Here is a 22,017-nt window from a genome sequence, read left to right as displayed (position 1 = left end):
CCAGCAAACCCTCCAGCTAAGTGACTCGTATAGAGACACTTCGGAGAATTCAATTAGGAGGCTGGGAGGGAAAAAGGAGCTCTCAAATCTAATTAAGTGTAATAGAGGGCTGGGCCCTGGCTGCTAAGTGGGTTTCCTGAGGATTGGGAGGAAAGTTTTTCAGCATTACTGAAGCATTTTAGCAATCCATAGACACCAATTCAGAAAATTACAATACATGAGGGGAAGCAAGAGTGTCCAGAGGAGACAGAAAGAGAGAGCTTACATTTCTCCTTCCTCAGAGATTCTGAGATCTACTGCAGCTTAACGAAATTCCTTATAAAAGGATTCAAGGCCAATATATTTCAACATATATAATATAGCTCAAGAATTCTCTTTTGGGAGCATCTATGATCCTATGTTGAGCCTCAGAGCATCTGATGCCACCAAGAAGCCATCTCAGCCCAAATCTAACTGTCACAACCTCTTGGAGGTAGCTCTCCCCCCAATCTCTGACTGGTCCAGACCAGGAGTGGGGAACTTGTGGCCTCTAGGTCCTCAAGGGTGGCCCTCCGACTGAATTCAAACTTCACAGAGCAGTCCACAGGTTCTCTGCCCCAGTCCAGACTATTGTGCTTTGGTGATCTAGCTTCTAGTCAGGGACTCCTCACTTCCACACAACTTTGATCCATCATATAAGACAGACAGAAATAACCTAGGACAAACCCTGAGGAAGGAACAGAGGACTAAATGGGTTCCATGACTGTCACTGTAGAGATGGTGAAGATACTTCCCAGGCTGACAGCAGAAAGGGACGGAGGAGGGACCTTGTTCTAAGCAAGCTATTTACCAAGGCTTTCTTCCATGCAGAGGACAGGATCTGGAAACCACTTCAAACCAGCCTGATTTTCACCAATCCCTAGGCTGCCTGGTCAGGTTTAACCTGACTATGTGTTAGGTAGGGTATCTAAACGATATCTCCAATTAGTAACCACTATCCATGCACAAAGAAAACTTAGAAGCCAGTGCTCCTCCTCGAAGCAGCAATCAGCTTTCCCCAAACAAGAGAGCCCCTTTTCCTCTGGGGTGCCGACAATATCTCTAGCCAACCAGACCAATGGATGAAAGAAGTTTTGTTTCCATAGAACTTGCAGGAGAGCCTTCATCACTGTTTCATCTTCTTTTGAATTCTTGTTCAGATGGCCCAAAAGAGAGTCACCAGAACAGTGTCTGAGAAGTAACCTTCTTCAGGCAGGGACTATTTGATCTTTGTCCTGGACTCCTGGCCCTTGCACAGCACAAGAGTCCAGTGGGTGCTTCCCAAAACTGGCTGGAATTAATGACTTGCTCTTATGCCCTATGTCACTGAATCCCAACCAAGTATTTGGGCCAACACTGCCCTCTCCCTTAAGCCTTCTAAAAATTCTTTGTGGGATTTGTTTTATTACAGTAAATGAAATTTCAGTCTGTTTGGAGAGTTTTGCACCAGCCCCAATGATTACACGCACCCCAGAGAATTGTAAAGCCAGGATAAGCAATCAAGGTCCAGGGTGATCTCTCAGCAAGTCTTAGAGATGGTCAGCCAAATGCCATAACTAAACCCAAATGATATAAAAAAAACAGCTCGACATATGGAGAAGATATCAGACAACAAAAAAAACTGTCCAAGAGTAGGTTGCCTATTCCTGAAGAGGTACTGATGATCTCAAACTTTCCTTAATTTGATCAACAGCGTACTTCACTTGTCCAAAGTCTGGCATTTGGCAACGGGAAGCCCATGGAATGCTGCCAGACTTCAGCAGTTGGTGAGGGGGTGGGGGTGGGGGGAGACCCTGGCAAGAACGTGGCCAAAAATAGTAAAAAGAGGCAACCAGAGGCAAGGAGTCAGAGCTTACTTACACCTAACACACTATGAGTGACTGGCTACCAAAAGGGGAGAGACAATGGAAAGACAGAAACGCACAGGAGAAAGAAGTAGATATGGAAACGGAGAAAAGAAGAAAGGACAGAGAACAGTGGAAAGAGAGTGACCGACGTCCAAGGCCAAGGTGGGCCAAGAAGGCCAGGAGGAGGGGTTGGGGCTCCGACCAAGGCCTCAGGAGCGATGACCAATACTGGCAATGATGAAGGCAATGAACAGGGTCCAGCCCCAGAAGAGAGAGGGCCTCTGTGCTCTGCACAGGGCAGCATGGAGGGACTGAAGGGTCTAACCCTTTGAGCTAACTCAGCTCTGAATGGACTCTCCTCTGAGAAATTATGCAGCGGAGCCCAGGGATCAGAGGGCTCAGGTAGACAGATGGGGGAGGGAGGAGGGGAACCACTCAAGGTGCTCCCACATGCTCCGGATGCAGATCCCAGAAGAGACACATTAGGTAGCTGGTGGCACCAGAGTGGAGAGGGTGTTGGGTCTGTAGTCCGGACAAGCTCCTAAGTTCAAATCCAGCCTCAGACACTTTCTGGCTTTGTGATCCTGGACAAGTCACTCTGAGCTGACCTAGGAGGCACTCCTGGGGTGGGTATTGAATCAGTGAAGGGCCCAAGGAAGCAGGAAGATGATAGAAACAAGATCCTTCATGCTTTGCCAGGGTGAGCTGTGTAAAATGCTGAGCAACAGAAGGGCTCCACCACAGTTGTAGGCCGTAGGGCCTCTAGGCCTTCAAGTCTCAGGGTCTGTGACTCTTTGGAAAGATCATTTCTGTCTTAGCACAGTGCTTGACACATAGGACATGCTTCATAAATGCTTATTAATTCCTTTGTGTCTTTGGTTTTTACATTGGCAAGATGCCAAAGAGAACCTCCCCCCATTCCACACACTGAGCCTCTTTCCCCCCTACAACAAAGAAGGAAAAAAGCAGTTCAGCAAAGCTAACCAACACATCACCTAAATATGACTGTGTATGCAGTGTTCCACAGCCATAAGCCCCCCCCACATCTGCAAAGAAGGAAGGGAGGGGCATTTTCTCATCTTGTCTTTGGGGGCCATAACCCAGCGCTGAAATGATCTTTTGCTGGGCATACTGAAAATAGAGAAGACATCTGAGTCCTTGCCTATTCATTAGCTTACTCTCTTAAGCAGTCGGTAATAGATTTGGGAAGAAAATAAGATGCTGCACTTTTCTCATTATTAATAATAATCATTCTAGCCAGCATGCATATAGCATTGGAAGGTTTGCAAAGTGCTGTACAAATATGATCTCATTCGATCCTCACAACAACCTTGGGAGGTAGGTGTTATCACTACTGTTATTCTCATTTGACAGATGAGGAAACTGAGGCAAACAGAGGTGAAGTGACTTGCCTAGGGTCACACAACTAGGAAGTGTCTGAGGTCGGATTGGAATGCAGATCTTCCTGACTCTAGGCCTGGGCCTCTACCCACTGTGTCACCTAGCTTGTAGATAGACGAAATGAAGACAGTAAGTCCTCCAAAGCAGGAAGACCTCAGTCCAAAGAACCCTGCCTCTGACATATCCTGGCTGTGGATCCCTGGGCCTAGCCCTTAACCTTTAAGCATCTCCTGACCATTCCTCCCAAGCACTCTAAATGTCAGAGCTGGTGGGACTCTGTACTGGTAGAGGGTATCTTCGCTGGGACCTCACTATTAAACACCCTGCCATCTACACCCTGTAAAAAATGCTGAGTCAATTGATGGATGGCCTGGGATGACCTTGAACTCTGCCTGGGAAGGGGTATGAGGGTGGGGAGGCAGCTACCCTGCTAGGCTGAAAGCTGTCCTAGCTGAAGCATTCCAGGGACCATGGCGAGGAGTGATGGCAAGCCTGCAGAACTTTGGGATGAAATAACAATGATGCTCTGCAAAGACACCAGGCCCCATGCCATGTGTCTGCATTCCCCTCTCTAGTTATCCAAACACAACAGATCAGAGGTTACCTACTGCCGCTAGGTAAACGGCCCTACATAAACTCATCTTTATAGGCATCTTCAAGCCTCAGATGTCCCCTTTTGATTCATTGTCCCAGTTTGACCTAAGCAAGGATAAACAGGAGTCCACAAGCTTACAGAGTAGAAACAAATCTACTAACATTCACTTCTAAAGCAGCCAGCACCTCGAAGGGGCAGGGGAAGCAAGTGCTGACAAAAGATCCCATCCAGTCACCCTCATGAATGCCACTGAGAGGTAGATGGGCAAACTCCCCTAATCTCTGCTGTCTATCCTTCAGTCTCACATCTGGTCAGTCTTCTTGAGTGCTTGGTTCCATGTCCCTAGCATTGGACTGGAACAAAAGAGCACCCATTTACAATTGCACTGATAATTCAGAGAGTACTCTGTGAATCAGCATACCTTCAGACACTACACAAACAGCAGCTAGTATTACTGGATGACCAGCACATCACCAAGTGGAATCCCGGGTCATCCGCACAACCCAGGATGACAACAATATTCTCCAGAGGAGAGTATTGAGACAAACTGACATGTCTTCTAATACTCTCGGCAACAGAAACAATGGAACTCCAATAAAGTAGAAAACATAAACTACTTAGGAAAGAACTCCTTGTTTGATGAAAACTGCTGGGAAAAGTGGAAAGCAATCTGGCAGAAATGAGGCTTACCCCAACCCCTCACCCCACATTCCACAATATCTTCCAAATAGATAGATGCCCTTAATATTAAAGATCAGACTATTAAAAATAGAAGAGAAAGAAATCAGATCCTACCATAGCTATCAAGAGGCAATATATTCTTAACCAAATAAGTAATAGAGACACTTACAAAAGAAAGAGTAGATAACTTTGATCACACAATACTGAGAAAGTTCTGCACAGGAAAAAAGTAATGCAGCAAGGAGAAGGGATGTGGTATAAAGGGGGAAAGGTCTTTGTATCAAATTTCTGATAAGGGTTTGGTATCCAAAATGTACCAACATGTCTAGATCTAGTTACATATATCTATATCTATCTATCTATCTATATATCCATATATATAGATATATGGATAGATATATATATAACCACAAGTCATTCCCCAATAGCTACATGGTCAAAAGATACAAACAAGCAGTTCTCAAAAAGCAGAATTGCAAAATATTCACAACCACATGAAAGCAGGTCCAAATCACCACTAAGAGAAATGCAAATCAAAGCAACCCTGACCCTGCAAATTGGCAAGATGGGAATAGCCAAAGTTGTATGAGTTATGGGAAGATAATCACACTAATGCAAAGCTGGGGAGACAGTGAGTTGGTTGTGCCAACCATTTTAGAAAGCAATTGGTTCTTATGCAAATAAAGTGACTAAAGCATCCATCATTGTTGTATTCGTCCTTCGTTGCTGAAGAAAATCATGCTATCAGAGAAGTGATGACATGACTTGCACTAGACTTTGTTTTGAGGGAGGGAGAGTTGTGCAAAGTCACCAGCTTCACTTTCCCCTCCTGAGCCATCTGGATCCAGTGGCCAGATATTCATCAGGATGACTAGAGATGGCCCAGGAGTGAATCCTGAGCCCAGCCCTCTCCATGCTGACCTGGGAGGGAAGAGAGGGGAGGAGGATAAAACTCTTCTGCACTCAGGTCAGCACAGAGGCCACAGATCTACAAGGATGATGACAGGTAAGTCCTGACAACTAAAGAGATGGTGCAGCAGCAGGGCCTTGAAGGGGACTGCCCCTATCACCAGCAGCAAAGCCAAGGCCAAGGAGCTTCAAGGGACAACATGCTCTCCCCACCTGCTGCCCCAGCTTCTGGTGGTGGGCAGGGGCAAAGAAAGGGGGTTTGGACCGTGAAATTATAAAGAGCAAACTTTCAAGAGTTAAATCTGGCAAACAACTGGTAATTTGTGAGAAGTTGTGTGTTTGAAAACTAAGTTGATCAGTGATCTACAAGAAAACAAAATCCAATGTAGTTTTTCCATGAAACAACCCATTCTCCCAATAGGCCAAAAGGAACCAGATGCTTCCCATACAGACAAAAACATACTTATCCCTATAGCAATGGAACCACCAAGACCAAGAAGGTGAGGAAGTGCCCTCAAATGCCTTGAGAGACATCAGAGACTGTTAGAAAGTATTGCAGCTCTCTTTAATCATCCCTAGGCTGGTAGAACAGAAGATGGAAGGGTAGATACGGTTACAATTCTACACCTGGAAAAGGTGATTAGAAGGGGGTATGGTCTGATTGGGGAAGCCTGAGACTATCTCATTGAAAATGATTTCCCATGTATTGCATTCACACTCCCTAAGGATACCCAGGCAGAAGCTGCCTAGCCATGGGACCTTAGGCAAAACCCAACCTCTCCATACCTCAGTTACTCCACCTGAAGGTTCACAGGATCTGAGCTTTAGAGCTGAAAAGTATCTCAGAGGGCCATCTTATCCAAGCCACTCATTTCACAGAGGAGGAAACTGTGGCCCAAGATGGACAAGTGGCTTGCCACAGTCATCCAGCCAGGACCAAGGGCTGGCCCTCTTGGACATGTTGAGTTTGAAATTCCAACAGGATATCTAAGTAGAGATATCTAACAGTTGGGTAGTAACAGGGGATAATAAAAGCTTGAGAGAGAGAAGAGGCTGGATCTTTTAGTCATCGAAACAAAAATGATTCAGCCTGATAGCATCATCCAGAGTTTAGGGATAAGAGAAGACCCCTGACTTAGGGACTGGACATAGGAGATAATGTAGAAAAGAGGCAAAGAAGAGGCATACAGGTAGGGGCAAACTGGATTAAGAACAGTGTCAGGAAAAGCTTGGGGGAGAAAGGAGTCTGGAGGAGAGGGCGTTCCAAGGTCAGAAGCTACCAGGAGGTGAAGAAGGATGAGGACTGAGAAGAGGCCATTGGGTAGATCAGTGAAGAGATCCTTGGCCATCAGTATGCTGGTTAGCCTGTGGACTCAGCTAGGCTGGTCCGTGGCCAACAGACACAGTCACAGGATTGTAGTCAACACCTTGCAAGCCAGGTAGATGCTGCCAGAGCTGATGTGAGCCTCCAGGAGCATGACTCCTTAGAACAGAACTTTTGTGGGAGATCCGCCAAAGTGGCAAAATATGTGGTAAAGCATCCGTACTCTTTGACCCAAAGACACTAAACTTATACCTCAAGGTCATTGATAAGAAAAATGTCCCCCGCCCCCTACAAAAACATTTATAGCAGTACTTTTTGAGATAGCAAAGAACTAGAAACAGTAAATGTCCATTGACTAGAGAATGGGTAAACAAATTGTGGTCCAAGAATGTAATGGAATATTAGTATAATAACATTCTACTGCTTTCATATCCCATACTTTGTCCAGATATAAGAACAATTTTTAACACGTTTGGTGGAGGGGCCACATTAGGCATCACACAGGCCCCCCAAAACAGTACCCTACAGTAACCCTGATGCTAATAGGCTGCTCTATAGGAACAAGCCATGCAGCCAGTCATGGCGTGAGGGCCCTCCCTAAAGACTTTCTAACCTGAGAAACAGTCAGAGCTTAACCACTACCCACAGTCTTTTGAGGAACTGTGGTCTCTTTCACACTAGGGTGAAGTATCAAAGGGGATTTCCATGCTACTTATACAGTAGGCTTTTTCTGTTTTGTTTTGTTTTTTTAATTTTTTTAATTAATTAATTTATTTTTCATTTTCAACATTCACTTTCATAAATTTTAAATTTTCTCTCCCTCCTCCCCCCTCCCTCCCCTAGACAGCATGCAATCTGAGATGGGTTCTACACATACATTTCTACTAACCACATTTTCACATTAGTTATGTTGCACAGAAGAATTACAACAAATGTGAGAAACCAAGAGAAAGAAAAAAGATGAAACAAAAAAGAAAATACTCTGCTTCGCTCTACATTCCGATTCCATAGCTCTTTCTCTGGATGTGGATGGCATTTTCCATCATGAGTCCTTTGGAATTGTTTTAGGGCCTTGCATTTATGACAAGGACTAAATCCATTAAAGCCAGTCCTTGCACACCATGGCTGTTACCATGTACAATGTTCTCCTGGTTCTGCTCACTTCACTCTGCATCAGTTCACATAAGTCTTTCTAGATTTTTCTGAAGTCTGCCTGCTCATCATTTCTTATAGTACAGTAGTATTCAATTACATTCATATACTACAATTTGTTCAGACATTCCTAGGGGGGTTGTTTTTTAACTCACATACTAGGGATAGTCATGCTTTACAGAAAATTTTGCTGAAATATCTATTCTTGGCCAGAGATGCCACGCTCTAAATGGCCTTGGGTGAATCTGGGATCTCATCAGTGTGGTCATTCCCCCTGAATTCAATCAGATTGCAGCCCAGTGACAGGTTCTCATCTGATGCCCTTCTTGCCCATGTCCCACCAGCAATCCTCCAGAAAGTCGACCTCCCCAATGTCCTGGAGGCCTTCCCTTGGACTCATGCCCTCTCCTAGAGACCATGATATAACTAGTACAATGTGAAACAAAGCCCTGCACCCTTTGGGCACAACTCTCTGAAGCCTTTGATAATCCACATGCTAGGGACCTAGAAGGAGTCTGAACTTATTAACATCAAATTCCTCTGAGAATGATACACTTAGCTTATCTTGATCAAGATTTTTAAGTACAACCTCTCCCTCCATGTTAGTCCTTCACAGTTATTTACTTGTATCCTTTATCTAATCATATCAGTGGATCTTTATAGAGTCCCTGGTAAATAGAGGCTGGAGTAGCAGAAAGATTGTGCCTGGCACATACTGAGCCCTTAATAAATCCTTTATCTCATTTCTAAAATAACTGCATTCAGAAACATACCGATCATTGATTGCAGCCAGCAGATCGCCTCTGTGGTTGGAATGGTCCATCACCTCACGACGGGCCAATGCCCTGTCAGAAAAGAAAGGAAAAAACTGAACATCAAGATTAACACATCTGTTACCCTTACAATCTCATTTACATGAGATTTCACTAAAAAGCAAAGTTATTCTCCTTTTGTAAAATTTATTTTTTAGTCTTCAACATTCACTTTTATAAGATTTTGAATTCCAAATTTTCCCCCCTTCACAAGATGGCACATAATTTGATACAGGCAATACATGTACAATTATATTAAATATATTTCCACATTAGTCATGTTGTAAAAGAAGAATCAGAACAAAAGGGAAAAACCATGAGAAGGAAAAACCAAAAAAAAAACAACAAAAGAAAGAGAAAATGGTATGCTTTGATCTGCATTCAGACTCCACAGTTCTTTCTTTGAATGTGGATAGCATTTTCCATCATGAGTCTTTTGGAATCGTCTTAGATCATTGCGTTGCTCAGAAGAGCTAAGTCCATCAAAGTTGACTGTAGCCCAATGTTTCTGTTACTGTGTACGATGACTTCCTGGTTCTGCTCACTTCACTCAGCATCAGTTCACATAAGTCTAGGTTTTTCCGAAATCCCCCTGCTCATCATTTCTTATAGCACAATGGTATTCCATTACAATCATATATCACAATTTGTTCAGCCATTCCTCAATGGATGGGCATTCCCTCAGTTTCCAATTCTTAAGCAAAGTTATTCTCATGGAACCTGTCATATTATGAAAATAATTTTTTCTCTTAAAAAAATTAATCAAAATACAAGGAAAAAGAACCAACCCTACAATCCAGATTCAAAGGTCAAATTGGTATCATGACTGACTGTCCCCTGACCTCCACAGCCCATCTCCCATTTCCACACTCTCCTCATTCCCACCCCTTCAAATCCCTAGCTTCCTTCACAGCTTTGCTCACACTCATGTCCTAGGAAAACACATTCCTGTCCCCTTTAGTTATCAGTGTTTTCTCCCTTCTCCTCAAACTACCATTTGAATGCTTATCCATTTTGGGGCTCAGTCACCAGAGAGATCCTAAGTCTCTTGAGGGCAGTCAGTGTTTTAGCTTTGTCTTTGCACAGCATGGGGCCTTACAAGTAATTGGCACTTTTAATAAATGTCTGTTGGAATTAAAGTGACTAAAATGACCCTATCCTTTGGCCCAGAGATCCTACTGCTACCCATACGCCACAAATAGGTCAATGACCAAAGGAAAGGACCCACATTCTCCAAAATGTTTCCGTCAGTATTTTCTAGTAGCACCAAAGAACTGGAAACAGTGCCATAAATGGGAGCTATTGATATATCATGTTGACCAAAGGAAATGAAAAGATACTGCCATGTAGAGCTTTATTTGAAGTTTCTCTTCTAGGCCTGTGTTTTCTAATTAGTCAAATGATGTACAACATGCTGAGGGAGGAGCCAAAGAGTTAACTTTTATTTATGAAACACCTTGAGGTTCAAAGGGCATTCTGTCACTTAACTCTCTGTTTCCCAATGTCTATACTTGTTTCCTCTGGGGTGAAAGTAGCATGCATGCCCTTCCACCCCACTAGAAAAGGATTCCTAATGATCAAGGAATGGGTGAAGAGGTTGTGGGACATGAATGTAGTGGAGAAATTATTGTGCCATAAGAAATGATCTGGGTAATGAACACAGAAAAGCACTAAAAGACTTCTATCAACTGATGCAAATGCTCCCCAAGCTGAGGCTGCTGAAATGGATTCTGAGAAAAATGACTCCCAATGTCCATGCCGTTTCATTCTAAAGCTATTTTTACTAGGTTCTTCTTAAGCATCTACATCGTAGCAGACATTGGATGAGCCAGAAACAATTGTCTATGTTTTCAGACTGTTTTTTCAGAATGCCCTCCCACACTTGCCTGAGCCAACCAGGAAAACCTATCTTTTAAAATCATCAGAGTTGCAATGCTTTCAGTCCCCCCCTCACCCCAGTACCTACTTCAGCCACAGGATCCCAGTTGGATGAGAGCTCAGAGGTCACCTAGCCCAACCCAGATATGACCAAGAATCCCCTCTACAGGCCCTCCCCGAACAAGGGACCACCCAATCTTTTCCTGAGACTGACAGCTCAGTGAATGTTTGCTGTATGACTCCAATTGTGGAAAAGTTCTATTTTCAGCCTTACCCCAGCCCACCCAGTTGAGGCCCTGGCACCAAGGCACCATCCACACTCACAGGCTGTGATTAGATTAAAAGAAAACCAGGAAGTCCTCACAGTCCAGCCAGTCTGGGTCCTTTATTCCACAGAAGGGAAATATGAGCTCCTCAAAGAGGAAAAGACCTGACCAAGGTCACCCAGCAGCAAATGGAAGGTAGAGACTGGAGTCCCAGAAGTCTTTGCACCACCAGGGCAGAGTTTCCTTCACTCCACCAACACCACAGTCAGTGCCAGGCCTCACCCTTACCCGACCCCACTATATCCCCAGATAAAAGTTGGCCAAATGATCTGAAAAAAAACCCTAAGCAGGACAATATGGAGAAAAATGATCAATCAGTATGCTGTCAGAATCCAAATAAATTGGAGAAAGTCATCTGGAAATGAAAGTCATCAGGAAATTACAAAATAGGTGAAGTTTACAAAATCAGAACTTAAGTCTTCATGAAACAGTTGGTTTTATACAAGTCCCTTTTTGTTTTCACTTCATAAAGTGCCCATAAACTCAACTGCCCAGTGCACAGGCTCCCTAGGCTCCTGCCTAGCAAACAGCTCCAACTTCCTGCTCTCCCAGCAAGGAGATAATGGCTCAGCCACTTCTGCCAAAAAGGAGCTTTTCCCTGGGATGGAGCAGAAAGTGGAAAGGTTGTAAGGGCAGTTCTTTTTAAAAGAAGCAACTAGAAGATGCAGGACATGGCCCAATAGCCACAGGGGCCCAGGTCAGCCAAATGCTGATTCTCTGTGGCCCCTGTCTCTGTGGAGGTTTCCAGGAGGTCTCCAAGGCCTATCAGGAAAGAGATCAATCTTGGTTCCTAAAATTTAAGGCTTCATTCCATACTATCAAATGGTCTTGCTTCCTGGGGCTAATGACACAGAAGGCATATGTCCCCTGTGTCCCAAAGTTCAAACTCCTTTCTAAGTGGGGCTACATCATGGTAATCATCTTAAGAAAATGGAGAAGACCCAGACAAAGGAAATTTGCAAGCTGTCTAAAAAGCAAAATGCAATGAATGGCATCTTAGAAAATGCCAATCCAGGAGCAGCACACCACACACACACACACACACACACACACACACACACACACACACACACACACACACAGGCTCAGCCCATACCAAGGGCCCAGCTCTCCAGAGCTCTCCTATGGGAGTGTTTCATTATCTAAGGACAAAGGAGTCCAAGCTCTGAAGGACTCTGCTTGCAAATCAATTCACAACGAAGGGTCAGATCTCTCCAGTGCTAAAGAGGGCAACAGGGTCAAGGGTAGAACACAAAAGAGGCTTGATTCACTAGGTAAATTTAATAGGGTACTTAAAAGGAAAAGGCCAATGTTCAATTTAAAACTGTTCCCCTTACCCTCCCTCTCCCCATCCCCCCAAAAATGTTACCATGAACAGCATGGTGACTCCAACGGAAAAAAAAATCCTTTTCTAGTGGGGTGGAAGGGCATGCATGCTACTTTCACCTCAGAGAAAACAAGTATAGACATGGGGAAACAGAGAGTTAAGTGACAGAATGCCCTTTGAACCTCAAGGTGTTTCATAAATAAAAGTTAACTCTTTGGCTCCTCCCTCAGCATGTTGTACATCATTTGACTAATTAGAAAACACAGGCCTAGAAGAGAAACTTCAAATAAAGCTCTACACGGCAGTATCTTTTTATTTCCTTTGGTCAGCATGATATATCAATAGCTCGCATTTATGGATATTATATATACATATATGCACATAAATTGGTAAACACATACACAGTGTGGTACATTCAGATGTGGTAAGTGTTCCGTGTATACATATATATATATGTGTATGTGTGTGTGTATGTGTGTGTATGTGTGTGTGTGTGTGTGCACACGTGTCTTGGGCCCAAAAAGTGTTTGACTTTAAATGGGATTAGAAAGTGGACATGGAATTCAATGTTGTTGTTGTTCAGTTGTGTTCCACTCTTTGTGACTCCATGAGCCATAGCACACCAAGCCTTTCCCCTTCTACCCTCCTTTTTCTCTCCAAGTTCATTACTTCTGTGACACTCTATTTATCTCATCCTCGGCCATTCCCTTTTCCATTTGCCTTTAATCCTTCCCAACGTCAGAGTCTTTTTCCATTGAGTCCCGGCTTCTCACTACATGGCCCAAGTATTTAAGCTTAAGCATCAGTATTTGATCTGCCAGTGAATAGCTTGATTTAATGTCTGTAAGTATTGACGAATTTGATCTCCTTGCTGTCCAAGGGATTCTCAAAAGTCTTCTCCAGTACCACAGTTTCCAAGTGTGGATTCTGTGGAGCTCAGCTTTCCTTAGCACAGAAAATTTCAGAAGTGAAAACTCCCTCTCTCTAAATGAAGGTTGGCACCTTCTCTGCAACTTCTGGTCTTAGAGAGGTACCCAGAGCCCCATCTACCCAGGGTCACATGGCCAGCCTGCTACAGGCATACATCCCTCGGCCTCCTAGGATGCCCCTTTTCCTTCAATATGTAGCTCAATGTAGCTCAAGTATCACTTTGTGTGAGAAGCCTTTCCTCATTTTCCCAACTGCTAACACCTACCTACCTGCCCACTTACTCTCCCAAATGACTTCATATTTAGCTACCTTGTCCCATATATATTTCTATTGGTTTCCTTCCTCTTCTGAACAGGCATTTCATTCATCAGTCAACTAACTGAAGTGCTCCTTACCAGAGTTTTGATCTGAAGTGACTAGTGACTTTGACAGTAATCAGTTTGGAATCAACTGTTTGTGCCTGGGTCAGCAGAGAGAAGAAAAGTCCAAATCAGCGTCAAGTGAGAAGATCAAAGTGAGAAGACGCAAGTGATTACAGCGGTGCCAAAGCAACCAGCTAAAGTAACCTATGACGTTCCCAAAGTGAGAGGGCAACGAAGTCAAGGCATCTGACTTGCACCATTTCTGAGGCAAAACTGATGAAAAACAGTCGCCATGGCAAGGAGGCTTAAAAGCCCCCAAAATCTCCTCAGGAAGCAAACAGTATCCCTGGGCCAAAGGCAGAACAACAGGAGCCAAGGGCAGCAGGGAAATGTGAGCATCTGTCTCTGCTGATGGTGAGTGAATCTGGAAAAAACAAACCAACAGCAAAAGCAGCTGGGGTTGAAAGACAGAAAAAGAGACAGAGGAAAAAAGGGACAGAGGTACAAAGAGATAGGGAAAGAGGGAAAGAAAAGAGATAGACAGAGACACAGAGGGAAAAAGGGAGGTAGGGGAGAGAGAGACAGAGAGGCATGGAGAGAAAAAGACAGAAAAAGAGAGACAAAGAGGCGCAGAAAGAGGAAAAAAGGGAAAAAGACAGAGAGAGAAGAGAATGCAGTGAACTTGCCAAGAAACACAACTAAGCCTCCTCAAAACTATATGAGGCGCAGGGGCGGGGCAGGGGGGGCGAAGAAGAGAACTAGGAGGAGGCAAAGAGATGTGGAATAGAATAGTCGCCCCCTAGGGTTATTCTCCCGTGCCCCACCATGTGACCTCTATCATCCTCCATACCCATATCTGTTGTACAATGAGCAAGCAGAAGCAAAGGCCCTTGGGAATTCCTGAGTAGCTGGAGCTGACCAAATTACATGCAGAAATCAATGCTAGAAACACAATAGAAATGACTTGGAGCAACCAAGTCTCCAGAATTCTCAAGAGGATGATTAGAAAATTATGGAAAAGTTCAGAGATGGTTTCTTTTTACTTTCTCCCTCAAAGGAAAGCAGACCAAAGCAGCAACCACTCACCCATGGGCCTACTTTGTCATCTCTATGAAATTATGAGGATGGTCTTGGCCAACTGGAGAAGCTTCTCCTTGCTATGCACAGGAGCATGGTCACAGTGTTCTGGTGCAGAACAAAGGAGATGATGGATGGAAAGGGCTCCAGAGAGCCTTAGAGCAACACAGACGTGTCCACTCTGGTTATCATCACCACCAACTCACAACTCTAGTCCACAAGGCACAGAGCTGAGAAGTGGAAAAAATGGGAGATGCTGCTGCAGCTGTTGTGTGTTCTGCTTCCAGGCCCTCCTCCAATGGGGTGGCTCCTCCTTTGTGACATATGACAAGAATGAAAGAGTTTATTTATGCCAGATGTGACCATGAAGTTCAATTGGTTCAGTGACCCCCCTCGGAGTCACCACCAATCAAAGCAGACAACAGGGAGATCACTGGGGTCAGGGAAAAGCTGTCCTGCACAGAGGGCAACACAAAGTATTCCCACCCAATCACGCTCCCATTCCCAGAGGACCCTGTGCCAATTGCATGAAGCCCTGAATGCCACCAAGACCAATCCGGAGCACAGCTCACAACCATTTCTGCATGGTGGGCCCCTGGGCAAGCTGATAAAGTCTGTGGACACCAATGTTTTTAAATGCATGCATTTAAATGTATAAAATTAAAAATCTAAGATTACAAACCAATCCTGCAGAAATACAGTCATTACAATATTTTTAAAAACAAGTGCACAGATTGCAGCTTAAGAACCCCTGACCTAGAAGAATCAACTTAACAGTCACGTTGAATAAAAAATGCACATTGGACTTGAGCTTGGGGTGAGTGAGAAGGAAATCCTAAGTCTGGAAATTCCTTTAAATTTGAGGAGTTATGATGCAAGCTTAATTAGCTATACTGATATCCAATTTATAAAAATTATTTTTAATATAAAGAGGACAAAGCGAAGTGCACTCTGCTCAAATTAGGAGCTATAGTTCTATGGGCATCCATGGGCACATGGTGGGCACACATTGCATGCAGATGACCAATGAGCCAGGCCAAGAAGGAGGAGGAAGAAAAGACACAGACAGGTCATATCTGGAAAACTCCACAGTGCTTTCAAGGATCCCAAACTGGTCAGTGCCATGAACACCTACTGTGTGATTAGCAATCCTCAGGCAGATCCAAACTTCAGGTGACTCAGAGGCAATGGGAAGAGGCATAGCAGGTATAAGGAGGTGAAAACATTATGCCAACGCCAGCGTGGATAGGATGAAGGCATAAAGGTCATCCCTCAAGAAATGGCCCAGCCAAAGGAAGCTACTAGTATCCCCATATGCTCTGTCCCCTCCTCAAAGCATTCCATAAGCCATCCCCCACCCCTGGGCTGTCCTCTTCTCCTTATCTCTGCCTCTAAGACTTAGGCTCTTCCTTTAGGGCTCAGCACAGGCCCAGGCTCCTCCATCAAGTTGTCCAAACCCTGACCACTGCTCAGATGGGAAGGTCCTCTCCCTTTTCATGTTGCCACATTAATCAGTGGTAAAATTCAGTGGAATCAACACAGTCAGCAACTTCTCACTGCTCAGAATTAAAGGCCACTGGGAAGCAGTCAGAAGCTTAGGATTATTTGGGAGAGCAAGAGAGAAAATTCATTTTCAAAGTGCTTAGAAATTTGGCATCTATACTTACAATCTCGCCCTTTCCAGTGGCAGTTCCAGGGAGTTACAGAGCACTGGTCCCGAGGAAGTTGAAGGAAGTTGCTAATATCCTAGACTGTGCCAAGTCCTGCACCACCCAGGAGGCTTAGGTAGCTCTGATCCCCCAAGGTTTGACAGAACCAGAACTAAGCGGTAGGGGCTGGGATGCAGACATGCTCAGCAACAATCTCACTCGCTCTCACCTTGCCAACCAGTGCAAAGAGGTCAGCAGTTACTTTCCCTTTTCATCTTCCCCGAGGAAGGACAATGTCTATTCCCCTTTGGTTTTGTGCAGTCAGAATTAGGGTTAGGCACTCTAACTCTGCTTTGGCCTTCTTACCCCGATGCCAACCCCACTTCACAGCTAAAACACCAACTACAGATGAGGGCAAGGGCACAGGAGCTTTAGGTCAATGTAAGGCCACAGGGAGAAGCACTCAGTACAACCTCTACAAAGCCAGGAGGTGGCCTCTGATGTACAGGGATTCCACAAGTACTGGGGCATCACCACCTCCTTCAGAACGATGAAATTTTACTCCCTACCACCCTCCTCAAATTCCCCCAGTAAAAGTCTCCTCTTCGCTTAATCCAAGTTTCTTTTTTGTAGTTTCTCTCCCAGACATTTCTAGCATGTCTGACCCTCTCGGTCCCTCTTTCCTTCCAACTTTCCTCCTTCCCTTGGCTTCTGGGACACTTCCAGGGGCAGAGAGAAGAGTTTGTGATCAGGAACAAGAGAAGAGGGGCCTTGGTCGCAGAAAGTATTAGCACTTTGCTGCAGAGCAAAACCAGAACACAGAAGTGAGTCAAATTTTTTATAAATATAAATTTATCAAAATAAGATCCACTCCCCGCTTGATAAATGGCCAAAGGATATAAAGAGGCCATTTTCAAAAGAAATTGAAGCTAACTGTACTCATATGAAAAAAATGCTCTAGATCACTGCTGATTAGAGAAAAGGCTAAGTGAGAACAACTCTGAGGTACCCCCTCACACCTATCAGAAATGACAAATGCTGGATGGGATGAGAGAAAATAGGTACATTAATAAACTGTTGGTAGAGTAGTGAACTGGCCCAATCATTCTAAAAAACAATTTTCCACTAGGTCCAAAGGTCTATAAAACCTCTACCAGGTCTATAACATTAAGAGGTTAAAGAAAAAGGAAAAGGACCTATATGTACAAAAATATTTATAGCAGCTCTTTTTGTGGTAGCAAAGAAATGGAAACCAAGGGGATGGTCATCAATTAGGGAATGACTGAACAAGTTGTGGTCTTTGATTGCGATGGAGGGAAATGACGAAGGGGACGGTGCTTTAGAACAACATGGCAAGACCTATGAGAACTGATGCAGAGTAAAGCGAGAGGAACCAGTTGATCATTGTGCAACGTCATCATGATGATCACCCGTAAGACTTGGCTACTCTGATCGAGGCAATGATCCAAGACAATTCTAAAGGACTCATGAGGAAAAATGCCATCTACCTCCAAGAGAAAGTGGAAATTGAAGTAGAATGTTCTCACTTGACTTTTCTTGCTTTTTATTTTTGAAATATGGCTCATCTGGAAATCTATTTTGCCTGATTTCGCATATATAGTTGATATCATATTGTTCACCTCAGTGGATGGGGGAGGAATAGGAGGGGAAGAATTTGGAACTTCAAATTTCAAAAAAAGCAACTTTAAAAATAAATAATTTTTTGGAAATTGGGAAAAAAGAAAACTACCTCAAGTGTGTCAGACTCAGAATATCAGAGTTTGAAGGGACCTTGGATATCACACAGTCCAATATCTTCATCAAAAAAAAGAAACAGAGGGTCCATAGCAGTAAAGTGACTCCCCCAAGGTTGCACAGAAAATTAATAGCAAAGACAAGGCAGACCTCTTGCTTTCTGAGCTGTCCACCACTGCACCACACTGCCCTGAGTCACGGGTAAGTGAAATGGTGCCAATTAACACTAAATCATGGATTCTTCAGGGAGATGTATGCCTATGTGAGAGGTAGCCTGGAATAGTAGATAACAATGTTGGATTTCTAATTAGGAAAATGTGGGTTCAGATCTTCCTCTAATAGCAGCTACAACCCTAGGTCTCAACTCAACCTCACTATGGCTCAGGCTTATCTCCTAACCTCAGCTACAATAGCTGTACTGATGAGCTTACCCAGCAAAGGGAATCAATCCCACAGCCTTTGATTGATTGCCATATATTTGTCTAAACCTATCACAAGTCAACATCAGGTGAACACAAAGCCCTCCTTATCTTGGCTGGGATTGGGGGGAGGGGGGATGCTCCACCAATGCTTGCTTTCCTCTTCCTGTTTACTCTCAACAGGAAAAGCCAGGCCAGCTTTCCTTTGGCTCCTCCCTGGCCCGTCACAGTTCCCACATGATTTCCCAATTTAGCCCAAATTGGTCTAAAGGAAGAAAACATCCTTTCCCCCCCACCCATAAACTTGTAAAAGAAGCTGGTACTGTGAATGCTGGTTTCCCCCATGTAGAGTCAGAGCCTCTGGAGTCCAAGCCCCAGCAGGGTCTTCTTTCAGCTCTCAAGGGCAGCTGGCACTTGGCTGCCTCTCCTCAGCCCAGGCTTGGCAGGGATGGCAGAATGCTGGCTGCACCCTTCCCACCCCACCCCCCAGGGTTCAAGCCCAAGTTCTTTAGCATGAACCCCATGAACACAATGAAGGACAGGGTCTTGATGAGGAACCACATCTGGCTCACAAGGTGGCACAATGTATGGAACTGTTCTACCCTAAAATTCTCTAATCGGAAGCCATAATCCTCCATCCTATGATATCTTTGTACTTTGACGTAATCAAAAATGATGCAAAAATTTAGGCTGTTCTGACACAAAGCATATCAACAACATTTGAACATTCAAATTGTTACATGTTTTTAAATCTTTTCATACATGTAGGGACCGCTAACCTCTACCTCCCTCAATCACTGGAATCTTTAAAAAAATAAAAGTGTACCATGACCATCCACTCACTCCTCCATCCTAGGTGTCCAATGGGATTCTGCTTGAGCCGAGTCTATCAGTAGAGGACATGGCAGCCATCCATCAGTGAGGGTCCCAAACTGTCTGGGCACCTTCTCATCCCTGGTATCCTTACGTGCAGTTCCCCCACCAAATCCATCCCCAAATCCTTTACCAAGGCTTCCCCCATAGGCTGGAGGCCTGACTTTCACCTCCGGAAGAGCAGGACTGAGGCAGTGTGTATTTGGGCTGGCATCTCTCTTTCAAGAGCAGCCTAGCTCCTCTTCTGCTCACCCATGACCTCACTGATGTCTTTGAAGCCATTTCTTGTACACTAGGCATCACTGGTAGTAATATGTTTAAGTCTACTTAGGCAAGCAGGCAACTTCGCATAGCCCTTTGGGGTTTACCCCTGACTATTCCCAGCCCACGGTGCTCCACCATGATGAATCCCTACATGGCATCACTGAAAACATCATGGTGTTAAAGTGATCAGCCCTAGACTAGCCAGTGAAGCAGGGCCAGGAGTGTGATATGTGCAGCGTTTTCACCTGACGTGCTCAACTGCTCCTTTCCTCTTTCCCTCCCTCTCTCACTTGTTCAACCACTCGCTCTCCCCGACAGCCTTGCCCGCCACCGCCTCTCTCCCTTCCTCAGGCTCCCAGGAGAAAGATGTTCCTCCCCACTCTGGACCATAGCAGCGCCTAGATTCTCAGCTCTCCCTCCTTCCAGCCCCAGCCAGCCCAGATACCAGACCATGCTCCAGACAGTCCCCTTTGGAAAGCTGGCCTCGGAAGTGCAAATAGCTGATGAAGTGTGCCACATTTTCTATGATATGAAGGTTCAGAAATGTTCCACACCAGAAAAAATCAAGAAAAGAAAGAAAGCAGTCACCTTTCGTCCCAGCGCTGACAAAAAATGTATCGTTGTGGAAGAAGGCAAAGAGACCGTAGTGGGAGATGTTGGCGTAACCATTACAGACCCTTTGAAGCATTTTGTGGGAATCCTTCTTGAAAAGGATTGTGATTGTGCGTTATAGGATATAAACTCTGAAACAAAGGAATCAAGAAAAGAAGAGTTGGTGTTTTTTCTATGGGCACCAGAACTGGCACTTCTCAAAACTAAAATGATCTGGGCAAGCTCCAAGGAGGCAATCGAAAAGAAACTTCCAGGCATTAAACACGAATGTCAAGCAGATGAACTAGAAGATCTCAGCTGGGTTTGTATTGCTGAGAAACCGCGAGGGCCCTTAACTGTAACTTTGGAAGGATGTCCTGCGTAGATGATCACGTCAGTGCCACAAGGTTGAAAAGCTTCCATATTTAATGGACCTTCTTGCTAAATATGTAGAACAAATATCCTTAAGGCCAGGGTTTCACTGAGGGGGAGCTGTCTTGTTCTAGATTAAACTAGATATTATTTAAACCTGTATAAAATAACCCTAAATAAAATGAAGTCTACATTTTCAAAAAAATAATGAAGTGATCAGCCTTCACAGCGTCAAGCAGTCTGAGATAACCATGAGATGTGTACACCTGGTCTCCTCCATGGCAAGTAGCTGCCTGCCAGTCTATAGCACCTGCCCAGTGCTGACCAACCCCAAGGGTGACACATCAGGCTACAGATATGGTGTTTATCCACTGTGTCCAGTGTGGACAGTTAGACCCATCACTTTTTCATTCCCATGGATTTCACTGAGGTTACTACCATTATTAGTAGACTTCTGGGCTCCATTTTCATCATATATAAATAGGGACAAGAACCCTTGCCTGCCTACTGAAGGCGGGGAGATGAGAGGAATGTGTGTGCGAAACCTGGAAGCCCTTAGTCCACCTCTCCCGCTTGCACTGTGACTGCAGATGGGGGTCAGTCATAGACAGTCACCTGGGAAAGGTTGCCAGTTTCCTTTTTGTGTTTTTCTAGAGACAAGAAACCAGTCATGTGGTTAGCACTCATCAATGATTTCCTGGTCATCAGATTTTTAACAGAAGCACCACCTGTCATCTGGGTCATGCCCTCTCTGGTATGCAAAGATCAATCCCTGCACACCTCCACAGCTGTCACGTTTGCAATACCCCAGAACACTCCCAATTGTGTCTGGAAGTTTGATGCCATGAAATCATCTAAAAAAATGCTAAAACCAGATGAACTTTCAAGGATTCATTATATGTACAGATCAGCAGCCTGCCAGATGAGCCCTGAAATCAGACACAACTTACAGGATTCCACCTTCCACGAGGTTGGCAATGACTATTCTCACTCACAATTTCTACAACCAGAAGTGATATCTATCATTAGGAAGAGAGGGAGATCCTGATTATCAAGAAAATTCTGACCACTCTAAGAAAGAATGCCTCAAGAGAAATGCAAATCAAAACAAACAGAAGGTTTCTCATCCCATCTGTAAACTTTGTCAAGAATGACTAACGGGAACAAAGAGTACAGGACGCTGAAGGTCGCAAACCACCTGGGCACCTTCTCATCCCAAGGTATCTTAGCATGTGGTCCGTCCCCCACCCAAGTCCAACCCCAGCGAGTGCTCCCAATCACTGCTGGAGGGTCTGGGGAATGGCCCCCTGCTGGATAGTGGATGAAGTCAAGATTCCATCTAACAGTTCCAGGAAGGAATGTACTACATCAAAACTGTAAGAGCAACATTTGGGGTCAGAAAAAAACCGGAAACAAAAAAGGTCCCCATCCATTGGGGAATGGATAAATGACGGG

General features: G+C 44.5%; 1 protein-coding gene across 10 annotated transcripts in view; it reads right to left on the bottom strand.

Annotated features, from left to right (window-relative positions):
* Positions 1-22,017, bottom strand: part of KLHL13 (kelch like family member 13) — a 160,831-nt gene that overhangs the window by 101,797 nt on the left and 37,017 nt on the right. For 9 of the 10 annotated variants that reach the window (XM_072626368.1, XM_072626359.1, XM_072626363.1 and 6 more), the window contains one exon: positions 8,701-8,772. In XM_072626368.1, coding sequence (XP_072482469.1) covers positions 8,701-8,750 — 50 coding nt within the window. In that variant the 5' untranslated portion in view covers positions 8,751-8,772. Of the gene's footprint in view, positions 1-8,700; positions 8,773-20,187; positions 20,324-22,017 lie in introns of those variants that run through there. The other variant, XM_072626364.1, reaches the window with a different exon arrangement.

The sequence above is a fragment of the Notamacropus eugenii genome, chromosome X, assembly GCF_028372415.1.
Source record: "Notamacropus eugenii isolate mMacEug1 chromosome X, mMacEug1.pri_v2, whole genome shotgun sequence".
Classification (NCBI taxonomy): Eukaryota; Metazoa; Chordata; class Mammalia; order Diprotodontia; family Macropodidae; genus Notamacropus; species Notamacropus eugenii.
Note: the sequence above shows the minus strand (reverse complement) of the source record. Positions and strands in the feature narration are given on the sequence as shown.